The following is a 13,354-nucleotide window of genomic DNA, read 5'->3' as shown; positions in this document are numbered from 1 at the left end:
ATTGAGCTTAAAAATTAATCTTAAAGTTTATCTTTAAATGTTATCTAATCTAGTAATTAGAACTTCATTAGGGTTTCTATTATGATACAAAATATTGGAAGAAGATAGCCTTTCTGACTTGAACTTAATGTGATCTTTACAGAACAGCCCCATGGGAAGTTTTTAGACAACTAACTGGAACCAAGCAGACTTTAAACAGGTGAACATTTTATTTTACAGGGAAAAGTGAAATATGGAAAAATCTTCTTCTCTAATTACATTTCTAGTTCTGCTATTCTACACCTAGTGCACTGTTTGTTAGTACTATTGCAATTGAAAATGGTTTACTTATTTCCATCTTGAAACAAAAATGTTTCTACGCTGAGGGTGGAGAAGAATGGTAAATTGAAGAAAAAGAGAATTGTGTTAAAGTATTGAAAAATGTATAAATGAGCACAAAGGAGCATATCCCAATATCTTGAGATCTTAGCTCCAAGTGGCAAAACACAGAGCACATTTGTCAGTTTTATGTCCTATCTGCATATATATATGTGTATATATACGTATCCATTGTATCCAGTAAAACTCATGCAGACAACCTTGTTTCCACATCAAACTTAATAAAGTAAGAAGTTCACAGAAGCCCTAAGTCTGCAAACTTTGGTGTTAGCTGAGGTTTGGAACATTTCTACTAACAGTCCATTTGGATAAAGAACATTAACTGCATATAGTAAAAGATGATATGCTTAATATGGTTAAAGTAATAATTTATTTTCTTGCACTAGAGAAAAGAAGGTATATACTTGTCATAGCATACAAGACACAGTAACTAAAAATGTCCATAGGGTAAATGCTGAAGATAACTGATAAGCAAAAAAAAAAAAAATCCTCCTTACAGATAAAGTGACTGAAGCCAAATGGGTCTTTCCTACATAAGTTATTTTTAATGATTCTTTACCTACTTCAAACAGGAACCAGACAATCTGCCATGGAGCATCCGAAGAGACTGTCTTTGTGAATAGAATGAGCATGCTGTTGGTTTCACCTGTCATCTTTAAATTGCAATGAATCTACTTACTGTGGTGTAAATTTATGCAGCTATCTCTCTCCTGATATTAAAGTCCATAATCTTATATGCCTATTACTTAGCAGAAAATGAGCTTTAATTCATTAAAATAGTCTCTGTACTTACAGAATTACCAAGCTTTGATCTCAGATATTTCCTTCAGATTAGCCTACAGGTCCTTTTTAATAGACATTTGTAGCTTCTATTGCCATGAAATACTGTTCTGATTAGTAAGAATTTTACATTAAGTTTTAAATTATTCTCTTTATCTGTACATGTTTCAGGGAGAGTCAGCAATCACCGGAACAATGGCAGAAAATGTATGGCAGATGCTCTGGTAATGAAGTATATCATATTAACCTGGAAGAAAGTACTTTTTTTGCTGAGTATGAGGGGAAAAGCTTCACATATGCTTCTTTCCATGCACATAAGAAGTATGTTTATGTTCCTATCAACAATTAAAAGTTCAAACAAATAATTATTTGTTTTGCCTGCAACGTAGCTCTGCATTCAAAGGTGCAGTATTACACATTATTCTGTTTCTAGGTTTAAATATCTGGCCACTAATATTTCACGGATATTCTTCTGTAAGTTACAGCTGGTCAGGTAAAAGTTCATGTTGGTTCTGTATAGGCCAGCTCAGTTCAAGAGAACAGAATATAAAGGATATATAGGATAAACCTGACAAACAGAAAAAAATTGTACCTTAGATTATATGAGAACACCAGTCCCTTTTCATGTCCAAAACAATCTAGAAATGGGTGGGCAGGCGGGTGTTAGGGTATTTATTTTTTTTATTTATTTAGGAGTCAGCTGGAAATCTGGCTTCCTTTGTGGTGTGTTCATTCTATGCAAAATGTTCAATTTAAAGGTGGTACATGCTGAATTCTGGTGATTGTTCAAAATAAAACCATATTTTTTCTGTTTGATGCTAACATATCTTCTTCAGGTTCCAGATCACGTATCACTTATTCAGTGCTGCTCCGAGGTGAACGTACATACTGAACAAAAATCATGTATATTTGAATATATTTAACAAAATGAACATCTATCAAACCCTGAACACTGAGTTTATTCTCATACTTAATAAGAGAGAGAAAGATTTTTTTTTCTTTAATTCCTTATTTTCTATCACTAATGAAACATTTCTAGGAGTGAATCGCAAAAATCAGTTCTGAAAATGGTTTCCATTACATATGAATAATGGAACAATTTAACATGATGAATACTTTTTAATATTATATATCCATTCTTCTACTAATATTTTCCCAGAAGGGACTATTAATCTGATAGAAAAAAAAAAATCAACTGGAACAGCATGAGAATGGGGATTAAGAAAACCGCTAGATTCAAATGCCTAGGGATTCATGAGCGCATAAAGAGTGTTTGATCAGAAGTGGCCTATTTAGGAGATAACATTCTTCAAACATATTTGTCATCTAAAAATCTGCAAGTGTTCATAATCTGCAAAATATAAAATTATACTGGAGGTTCATTTTTGACAGTGGAAGTTCTAGTATATACGAGACTACGCAAAATGAACCATGCCTTTCCTTTTCTAATTAAGGTTTGGAGTCTGTCTGATTGGTGTTAGAAAGGAAGATAACAAAAACATTTTGCTGAATCCAGGTCCTCGATATATCATGAGTTCTACAGATATATGCTTTCAGATAAATATCACCAAAGAAGAAAATTCTGCTTTTAAGAAGCAAGAAAAGCATAGAAAAAAACATGAATCAAAATTATCTTATCATGGAGCTTCTAGGTTACCCGTACACAGTATAATAGCCAGCATGGGTAAAAAAAACACAGGTGGAGAAAAAAAAAAAAAAAAAAAAAAAAACCCCCACCACAGAACAAACCTCGCAACCTATTCTTATTCAATGAATAGTGCATTTTAAAGCTTTTAGTAGTATATTCCTAAAATTATAATTTAAATTAATATATAAGAAATTATAATAGTGTGCAGAAAGAAAAAATATTAGACACTTGCCCTTGTATTTTCTAAAAAAAACCCACACACCACAGAATTTGGTTATGTTTTTCTTTGACTTGACAGTATGGAATTAAACCGCTTAAGACCGTTGTATAAAAAAGTAATAATAAAATGTATGCAAAGCGAAACAACTGGGAAAATCACATGGGTAATTTCTTTGTCATTTATAACTGGTTGTTTGTAATAAGTTTTCATAAGCTTCTTTAATTAAAAAAATGCCTTTGCTCAATAAAAACCTACAGGTTGTTGATGCATATAAACATGGATTAGTTACATAAGGTATGGTTTTAAAAATGTAGTTAACAAGAAAATATATATTAATGGTCAGAGAAAGTGTTACTTTGCACGAAAAGGCTTGCTCAGGTATAGTTTAAATATTTGTTATATTTTAATGTAATAAACACAATCAATATAGTATTCCTTTCAGTCTTTGGCCTTGTAGTCAGGTAATCCCCCCTTAATATGGGAATCTCATTCAAGTGTTTTGACAACCACATTGAGAAAATGCTTTCAACGCTACTTCAGGGACAGTGGCTATCGATTTACAAGATACAGGATGCCGAACATCCAGCGGGCCTACACTAGCTCTTCCTTCCGAGGGAGGTAAAGAGGGCAGACGGCCCAGTATAGCACCTGTTTTGGAGGTTGCAGATTCATCCTCACTTCAGACGTGTGACCTGCTAAGTGACCAGTCAGAAGATGAAACCACCCCATCAGATGATGAAGTCTCTGCAGGATTAGAGTATGTATATTAAATATAAAATAAGCAACATAATTTGAAAAGCTAATCTTATGTAAATGGCGTGGGTAATTTTTTTGACATGCAGATCAGTCCAAGTAGTTGTAGCAAGCAAGACCCATAAAGGTCAATTATGGAATTATTCCCTTTTATGAAATTCTATTGTCTGTTAGCAGAATGCTGTTATGCCTGTTTTGAAGTTAAAAAAAACAGATTAACTCCTCCATTTGCTGGAGATTTTCTATACTCACTTATAAAGATCTAGTTGTGTATTGCAATTTTTTAAATAGCATCTTTTATGACCATTTTTCTTACATTCTATAGTTATAAAGACAGGACTCAGCTAATTTGTAAGCCGATAAGTACTTCTGTCCTGATGATGCAGTGATAATCAGATCATTCAACAAGCTAGTTGAACGCTGGGGCTAGGTGTCTGACTTCAAAATGTAGGAATGACAAAAAAAAAGCAGTATGAGACAAAGGTATTACATCTAATTTAAAATGCTTGTTAGCACGTTACTGAAAGTAATGATGCATTACTCAGATAAAAACAGAGGATTCAATCCTGTAACTGCCATGCAGATAAGCAATTATGTTTATTGGGATTACTGACAGGGATGTTAAAACCGAAATACACAATTAAGCCAGTGGCTCACCTAGCACAGTTTCCCATCTCCAACAGTGGCAAGCATGAGAAGCCCCAGAGAAGATCATAAAGTGCCAATGAAAAAAATGATAGAACAAATCATCTTAAATCTGCAGACTGAAATACCAGGATTTAAAAGGCCTCTTATTAAAAATTAAGGCCAATTAGAAATTTCATCTCATCAGCAAGAGGATTTGCCATTTAAAGTTTATTTCAACCATGTTGAGAGTATGGAGGTACTTACCTTCTTGCTTTAATAACAAAGATGCCTATACAAAAAAACCCCAAGCAAAATTCCTTTAGTCCACAAAAGCATGATAGCTTTCACTAAATGGTATTGAATTGGTCAAAGCTACAAAATATATTCCTTTGATCCTTGTTAAACATCGTGCATTTCATGTACTTGACTCTGCTAATCTACAGCTAACTGCAAAGCTTAGACACAGATATAAATATCCCATAAAATAGTTGTATAGGCAACTGTGTTTCAGTAATTTGCTATACTGAAAAATGTTTGTTCTATTCTCCTAGGTATGCCAAAGGCTATCCTCCTTACTCTCCATATATCGGAAGCTCTCCCACATTTTGTCATCTTCTGCGTGAAAAAGTACCCTTCTGTTGTCTAAGACTAGACAAGGTAAAGGGAGTTTCTGTTACTGGATAAAGCTACATTCTCATTTGTCTCTTGCATCTGAACAGAGTTAAATTCTGGTTTCTGCTTAGAGATGAGGTTTGTTCAGCATTTACTAAGCTATAATATGTTTTCTCATCCTTTTCATCACCAATCATTTGTTTATGTCTAATCAGGTCTATATCAGGTCATCTGATACAATTTTCTATTTCTAATGGTAAAACCCTTTAATGTCACAGCTAAATCTCTTTATTCATATTCACTGAACTTGTTTCTTATTTTAATTTTAGGGATGCCAACATAACTACTATGAAGACGCCAAAGCCTATGGATTCAAAAATAAATTGATTATAGTTGCAGCAGAAACTGCTGGAAATGGCTTATATAACTTTATTGTTCCACTAAGAGCTTATTACCGACCAAAGAAAGAACTAAATCCCATTGTATTACTCCTGGATAACCCGTAAGTAGATTTTAATTTTTTTTTTTTTGTGATACATTTTAAACTCATTTTACCGTTACTTCAATAGATGATCACTTTTCACATGGCTAACTTAAAATCAAAAACATTATGGCACATTTATCTTTAAGAAAAGTTGGTGGCAAAAGTAATACCGTATGTTCACTGTCATATACAAAATTGACATTTTACTGACTGTAAATGGCCATAGTGAATTTAAATGTCCTTACTCTTCATGGCCAATGTTTCAGCTAAGTATTTCTTAAAAATACCCAAAATAATGTTAATATTACTGCTAAAATTAAATAACTTCATAAACACTGTAAAAAGCAAACCATGTAACAGTTTCACCGCTACATGACAGTGCTTCAGACAACACTAACCTACTTAACACAAGGCACTTAGTGGCCTTGACAAGTTAGGTAATATTTTTAATAATTTTAGACTCTTAAGATAAACAGTTCTTTAAGCCAGTAGGACACACACACACACTTTGTCTACAATTATATAAAGTCATGGAAGAAAATTAAAACCTGCAATATTGTTGTTACTACCACATCTATCTGGAGATCACTGGAATTCTTAGCCTTTCTTGCATTAGCTGTTTAAAATTTCAGACAAATTCTTCTCTGGCAAGACTGGTTCATTTATACTCTGATGATGACTGAAAAAGACTTTTTTTTTTTTTCCTTCTTTTTGCAACACTTCGGTCCTGCTCAAGTGCTTAAAATCACAGTTTGGAAGGCACAAAAATGGAGGTTAATCAGATACAGAAAATTAGATCAAACGATGACTCAAAGAAAGAAATGACAGCAGCAGAAATTTCTTATAGGTTCTGATTCCAGGCTGACACTTCTCTTTGCATATATAAGTGTTCTAGTTTAAGTGATTCATTATACAAAGGCCTGCTGAGAAGTGTCCCACTTTTGCCTCAGGCAGCTCTTTAGTGAAGCTGTATACACCTGTGTTTCCAAAACAGAAGCTTTTTTATGTACATATTATGGCATAAAGTGAATTACACAAATTGGTAAAAGCCTAAATTAGGCTAAAGGACTTTCTGATTTGACACTTCCTTAAGATGAAAGATGTGAGCATGCAGTGCCCTCTAGTGCTTGTTCTCTTTTCCAGCACAGTCCCCGAGTTTACATACTTTAATGCTGTTGTGACATTTACGGCTAAAACCACTTTTTATTAGCATAAAGTGAAAGCTATGATTGCTAGTTAAACTAATACCCTTAGTGTTGTCTCTCTCTACACAGCATTTGCAGTGACTCCTCTGAAAGGCCAGCATTCACAGGACTACAGAAGCTAGCTGAAAAGCCAGCATGCTTTTCAAACACACGAGGTGGAATTCAGGCTGCCATTCAAGTCAATTGGAATTTTGTAATTTACTTCATTGGACTTAGGAATTCAGCCACCTTCAATGAACATATCTATACCTTGTTGTTATATTCCTATTTTCTCTATCAGGTCAATTTATTACAGTATGCTTATTCTGATATCTACATGTGTTTTAATATTTCCAATGTTTCTTGGTATGTAAGAAGAAACACAGTTAAATTTATGATTAAAGAAACAATGCAATAAAATACAGTATCTTAGTTTTCACATTCCATTTTAAAAATAAGGTTTCATCTAAGATTGCCTCATTGACTTGAATGGAGCTGTTGGCACAAAAATCAAGTGATGATTGGGTTTCCACTTCACATTTTAATTGAAAATTCTCACTGCTCATTTTAAGTACTTCTAAGTCATGCATTGGAGTATAACTTGGTAGTGTGTCTTTGACATCAGTTATTCATTCTTATATTTGGAATTGTAGTGTGCCATAAAATTTCTGATTTAAGAGGTGCATTTATTAATAAAGCATGTTAATTCTGATCATTCTTTATGATCACAGCAAACTTGATTCACAGCTTTCTGCAAACCTATTTCCTGTTTAAAGTGGTATTATACTGCCAAAGTTTTAAAAGGTTATTTTTTTAAAAAAAAAAGCTACCAGTTTATTGAAATATTTTAGAAGAGATGCTGCTGTTGTGATACTGTGTTTCATTTTGTAATCCCATCTGCTGCTTAGGCCAGATATGCATTTTCTGGATGCAATCTGTTGGTTTCCAATGGTTTACTACATGGTGGGCTCTATTGACAAGTAGGTGAAATAACTGTTAGAAAACTTAACATTGTAGTGCTCAGTGGCTTGTTGTGTGTATTGTCATTGCATGTTTAAGTGTGTGTTGTATTTGAAGATTATATTTTTGTATGCATGGTTTGTGTCTGTGTGCTATAATTTGGGATTTCAAATTTCTGACTTATAAAGGATATCATTAGTGAAAAGTATGACAGGGAACACAGGTTAATAACTTCAAAAACATAAGATTAACACACTTATTTAGGTGCATTAATATGTTCCTACAAATCGCCAGATTATAGCCCTGATTCTAGTGTCATTCTATACTTCATTATAATTTGTTTGGATTTACTGACTAGGGTTTTGTAAAGATAGCTACAGAATGTAGAGAGTACTAATACTGACAGTCTTGAATGTGTCCAACAGTCTTCATATTCTGCTAAAAATATCACTTACTCCTACATTTCTGTCTTCACCTCTGCTAATATATATTTGCATATCTAGGTTTAGCAACATAGATTTAATGTAAAAATCAGGCAGGAACAAGAGAAGAGCAAGGGCCAATAGCATTTTAGTAAACTCCTGTGTGTAGAGTGTCAATTTAAAGAAGAAAATTATTTGCTTCCACTACATAGTTAATTTTGAGTTGGGACTACAAGCCCATAATACCCATTCCCCAGGTAGAAATCAAAAAACGTATTTTCTGCCCTGAATTAACAGAATCCAGATTTTCAATGTGAATTCTGGAGATTCAATGTTTCTCCATCTCAACCTGTTTTAACAAGGGCTTTAAAACTACTTATGATAGTGATGCAGTTAAAGATTTACCTTGGTGATATCATAGCCATTGTGAGATTTGCAAAGTATCTACAGAAGTGTTTTTCACTTTCTACATTTCTTCCTCTAAACCAAGAAAGTGTCTCAGGTTATTAATGTCTACTACTTTCTTAACTCTTAATTCCACAACAACTATAAAAATAATTCATACCAGCAGAATAATTGAATTGACTCAAAGTATCCAAAGTAATTAATAACCCAAAGATGTTAACCTGTTTTTTATTAACACGGATAATTAAACTTTTATTTAAATCTACCCAGTTTATTTCAAAAAGAAAATCACCAAATCCCTCCCTGCAGGTGTTTTGTTTTAGAACTGAGTGCATTTTAAAAAAAAGTGTGTAGCCTTTGTAGTCTTTTAAATAAGTGATTATACAGAATTCTATAGTTTACAGTAATACTAGCATGAACTTCTGCATCTTTTCTGACAAGACAATCACTTCAGTTCCTGGTGCAATAGCCAATCATATTTTGTAGGGGGGGTTTTGACATCTGTTTTCATCAATAACAAGACTTCTAAAAATATAGTTCATACTTATTCCCTGTGTTTTCCTAAACGTGTTTTTAAATCATGTACAATTAATAGAAGTTGATCACCTTTAGCTAAGAACTACAATGTAAAATATGCAAAGTTTCCTTTCTTATTTAATAGGTATAGAATACATTCCCAAAGTGCCACCTACTACCTTTTAAGTATCTAATATATTTGTCATTTGGTTACCTGGCATGAAGTGTCATTATCTTAGATAGAGAACCAAAGGAATTACTCTCATTTACCTCTCCTTTTTGTTGGAAGTGGATGGCCTGCAGAAAAATAGCTTTACCAAAATTCATGGTGGGGATGAACTTCATCAAAATATGTCATCAAGTAGTAGAAACCTGTTCTACAGTCTTCAGGTATAAGTGATGTGAGACCTGTAACTGAAGAGGTTTCACAGCTGTGTAGAAATCTGTTCGGTATTAAGAAACCTATAGCTAAAGGTACCTGAGAACTAGAGTTACAATACTTCTAAATTAGTATTTTTTTAAATTCTCCACAAATTAGTTGAATGTAACTGCTAAAATAAGAATAGCTGTTGAGCTTATGAAACGTTGAAATGCAGAAAATCTGGGTATTTCAGAATATGCTGCTATTTTCAGGGATCAACTGAAAGACTGAAAAAGCAGAAATACAAATCACTCAGAGAAAGGTCAAAGTTCTACTTATGCACTGAAGTTGTTAGTGTAGATCATATAAAATACAGCCTTTCTTTTTTTTGTAGTCAACCACCGGTGATACTACACAGTTTCAAAAATAATTATATTATGTGTTTGTTTTGGAAGAATATGTATAAGATGTAAAATAAAACAGATTCAGATTTGTTTAGTTTTCCTTATCCAAAATTTCAAAAAGAATTTATAATAGGTTACATAAACTTAGGAACCTAAGAAGATCATTGCTGAAAAGAAAAACTGTATCCAGACAATTAAGACTTAATTAATATTATAGATTGTCACATGATAAGCAATTGTAATGCCAAAACAGCTTTTTACCTTGGAAGTAAACAGAATGATGCAAAAATTTAGTTTTCCAATTTCCCTTGGAAACCATGAAATTCACCCTTTCTTCTTATTTTCACTTACTTAAAAATTGCTAGGTTCCTAGCAGCCTTTATCATTACAGAAAAGTCCTTTCTAAACTTTTTGAAAAGCGCTTAGTTTCTATGGAAAATGTTATTGTTGAAACAACCAACATGCTTCATTTTGGAAACAAAGCTGTAAGGCATGATGGGAACTGTAACTCAGTTGTCTGAGTGTTTTCTATGGTCAGGCTTCACAGGAAACATTGTCCAGCGGAGTGCAGTTTTACTGATGTACAGCTGCTCCTAAAAGCATAGTGAGAACACTCCAACTCATAGATTAACCTGAAAGAGGAATGCATTAGATGTCCTGGCAGAACCTTTATTATCATTCTGAAACTGAAATGTAATTGTGGGAAAGAGCAACTCAAAGCATTTATTTCAGTCCATTTATTGCCAAAAGTAACTGCAAAAGGAAGCAAGTTGTTGCAGCATGTAAGGACATACTGTCTTCCCAAGTAACTGTTAAAGGCTTATTTTAAAAAGTTGAAATAAATTTATCATTGTAGCAAAAGGAGAGGGACTGTAACAACCTACTGAAGTGCATTCTGTATGACTTCAAGGAAAATAATTATTCATATTCTATTCTATCAATTAATTGAGATTATATACTTGATATAGATTATATTAGAAGTTATGATATGTACATGGAGATGAAGGGAACCAGCAACTCAGCCTGTGATCTGTAAATTCCAACCATCCCTAATCTTTTAAGTGTTCCATATTTAAGTTGCTTGTTTCTTTCTCCTTCTTTCTCTTCACAAAAGCCTAGATGACTTATTAAGATGTGGGGTCACCTTTGCAGCTAATGTGGTGGTGGTGGACAAAGAAAGTACAATGAGTGCCGAGGAAGACTACATGGCAGATGCTAAGACTATTGTAAATGTTCAAACACTCTTTAGGTAAGACATCTATCAATACATCTTCATTAATCATTAAATACTTAATGCCTTTTGTACTCAGATGAGAAATGATTTTTTTTTTCTTTCTTCTACTTAAGTTTTCCCTTATATGAACTTGTGTCTTACATGGGCAAACCTTTTCCCACCCTACTTAGCAATACATTCAGAGTACTGAGGTATTCTCCTGAAATCTCAGATGAAATTCTATGCATCCCAAAACTGGATGATCATTTTAGAAGTCAACTGTCAGGTTTTCAGGAAGGAAAAGAAAGCTACTCTTGAAGACTTAGGACCAAAGATAGTTGAAAAAAGAAGTTTTTCCTCAGTGCAGCAGTCTTTCACAGTAATGCTAAAGCCAGTATAAAAAGCAGATCCTTATAAAAGGTAAGCAATGCATCACTATGGTGTTAGTAGTAAGTGTTCATATTTTGAATACTTAGTTTTGAACAAAAATTAGGTTTTTAGGCACATGTATGCAACATTACAAATGACAACAACATACTAAGAGTCATGAAGGAATAACTGAATACAGAGTGAAAAAATGATCAGTCTAGTAAAGAGGCTGAGAAGGCAGTGCTGTGATGAAGAGCTAAACAAACTGAGATTTCCTATTCTTTTTAGAACCTCTCCTGATTAAAGCCTCACTTTGTGTTAAATATTTTGTTTCAACAAGTACCAAAAAAATACATGTCCCTTTAAACTGAAAAGAGTTATTTGCTTAAAAAACAAAACAAAACACAAAAAAACCCACACAAAAAACACACTATACAGTCAAGTATGACATGCCTCCCCAATTTGGGGCCTAAGCCTAGCACTTCCTGTTCATTCTAATAAGACCTAGACAAAATAAAGTCCTTCCCTAGAGGATTCAGTATCATTCAATATTGCTGCCCTTTTCTGTGTCAAGCCTTCCACATAAGACCGGACAGAAATGCATAGTAAAAGTCTTTTGAACCTGTCAGTGTTTTAGAAAACTGAGCTCATTAAAACACAAGTATTTCAATGGAGAGTTTTGTTTTTTTTTTTTAAATGTAACCGTGTATGAGAATGTAGTTAAATGCCGTCCGCATTTCTGCATGTGCTCAAAAGAAGCAAAATCTGTGTTGCATGAGAAACTTTAGTTCTGTCTTTTTCTAACTTTGAGTTTTTGAATTTGTACTCGATACCAGCACAGGCGTGTGTGTTTCATAATCACACCTAAATTTAATTTAGAAACTATAATTGAACTTAATCTGTGCAGCATTCAAGTCTACTCTTAACCATATTGTGCTAGGGTATCTCACTGATGTTTTGCATATATCATTTAAGTTTTTCAGAAATATATTTTACCCCAAATATAAAACAGAAAAATGAGTTGAATAAAAAAATAAAACTTACAAAGTACCAGTTGATTTTTGCCATAGCAGTGTTCTACCTTGTAAAAAATACTAAAAAAAAAAATCATAGTAGTACACTATGTACCATAGGCATCCAGCTAGAACTTACTATATAATCATTCAGTTGTTTTGCACAATGCTTACAACTAGATGGCAGCTTTAATTCATGTATGAGCTGTATATCTGGTTCAGTATAATTTTCAGACTGCATGGTACTTTTTACAAATATCAAAAGAAATCAGAATAAATATCTTGGTTTAAGACTTAACTATACTTTTTCAGAAAACTTTGTAAACTTTCACAAAAAGTGTATTTTATATTTTTTTTTCTAACTGTTTTCCCCTAGAACACATACAATAATTTCACTGCATATTTATACTCTGTAAAAGCTGTAGAAATAAGTAAGCTTTGGGAAGAGGCATAAGGTAGTGGCATTTACCTGATCTACAGAATGAACTACATTCATTGCACCAAGGTAAATAGTTTTGTAAGTGAACTTAAACATATTTTTAAAAGATTTTTCATTACTTAATAATAGCTAATAATATCAGAAACTAATGAAGAAGAGGCTGGACATGGTGGAGAACAACAGCACTTAACACAAACAGTAGTGTTAAAGAAAGATTTTAAACCACTGGAGTTTTGCTAATATATACTGTTCTCAAAGATATCACATCAATGAAGAAGATTGATGTGTCACACCAAGTGAAATCATTCAGAAGATACAGGCCAATCTAAACCTCATTGATGTGATTGACTCAGATCAGCTCACCTCATTAAGGGTTGTGGACAGGCCTGAAAAGGTGATGTAAGTGTGCTGCAGTATTGTTTGGCCTAGGTTGCCAGTTCTCATACACTTGTTCTGACATTATTCCCCAATTTACATAAATTAATAACCTTGCTTTGCCAGAAGAATTCCCCCACACACACCTTAAAGATAGATGCATTGTTTATAATGACAGGATTATTAGCACC

At 33.3% G+C, this 13,354-nt stretch overlaps 1 protein-coding gene across 1 annotated transcript in view; it reads left to right on the top strand.

Annotated features, from left to right (window-relative positions):
• The window catches only part of KCNT2 (potassium sodium-activated channel subfamily T member 2), a 141,067-nt gene that overhangs the window by 92,347 nt on the left and 35,366 nt on the right, over window positions 1-13,354 (top strand). Inside the window, exons 16-23 of the mRNA XM_019473093.1 lie at window positions 143-199; window positions 1,330-1,479; window positions 2,613-2,842; window positions 3,567-3,783; window positions 4,958-5,063; window positions 5,348-5,520; window positions 7,595-7,666; window positions 10,869-11,003. Coding sequence (XP_019328638.1) covers window positions 143-199; window positions 1,330-1,479; window positions 2,613-2,842; window positions 3,567-3,783; window positions 4,958-5,063; window positions 5,348-5,520; window positions 7,595-7,666; window positions 10,869-11,003 — 1,140 coding nt within the window. The remainder of the gene's footprint in view (window positions 1-142; window positions 200-1,329; window positions 1,480-2,612; window positions 2,843-3,566; window positions 3,784-4,957; window positions 5,064-5,347; window positions 5,521-7,594; window positions 7,667-10,868; window positions 11,004-13,354) is intronic.

This window comes from Aptenodytes forsteri, unplaced genomic scaffold (assembly GCF_000699145.1).
Source record: "Aptenodytes forsteri isolate BGI_AS27 unplaced genomic scaffold, ASM69914v1 Scaffold181, whole genome shotgun sequence".
Classification (NCBI taxonomy): Eukaryota; Metazoa; Chordata; class Aves; order Sphenisciformes; family Spheniscidae; genus Aptenodytes; species Aptenodytes forsteri.
The sequence above is the reverse complement of the archived record's forward strand: the minus strand, read 5'-3'. Positions and strand labels throughout refer to the sequence as shown.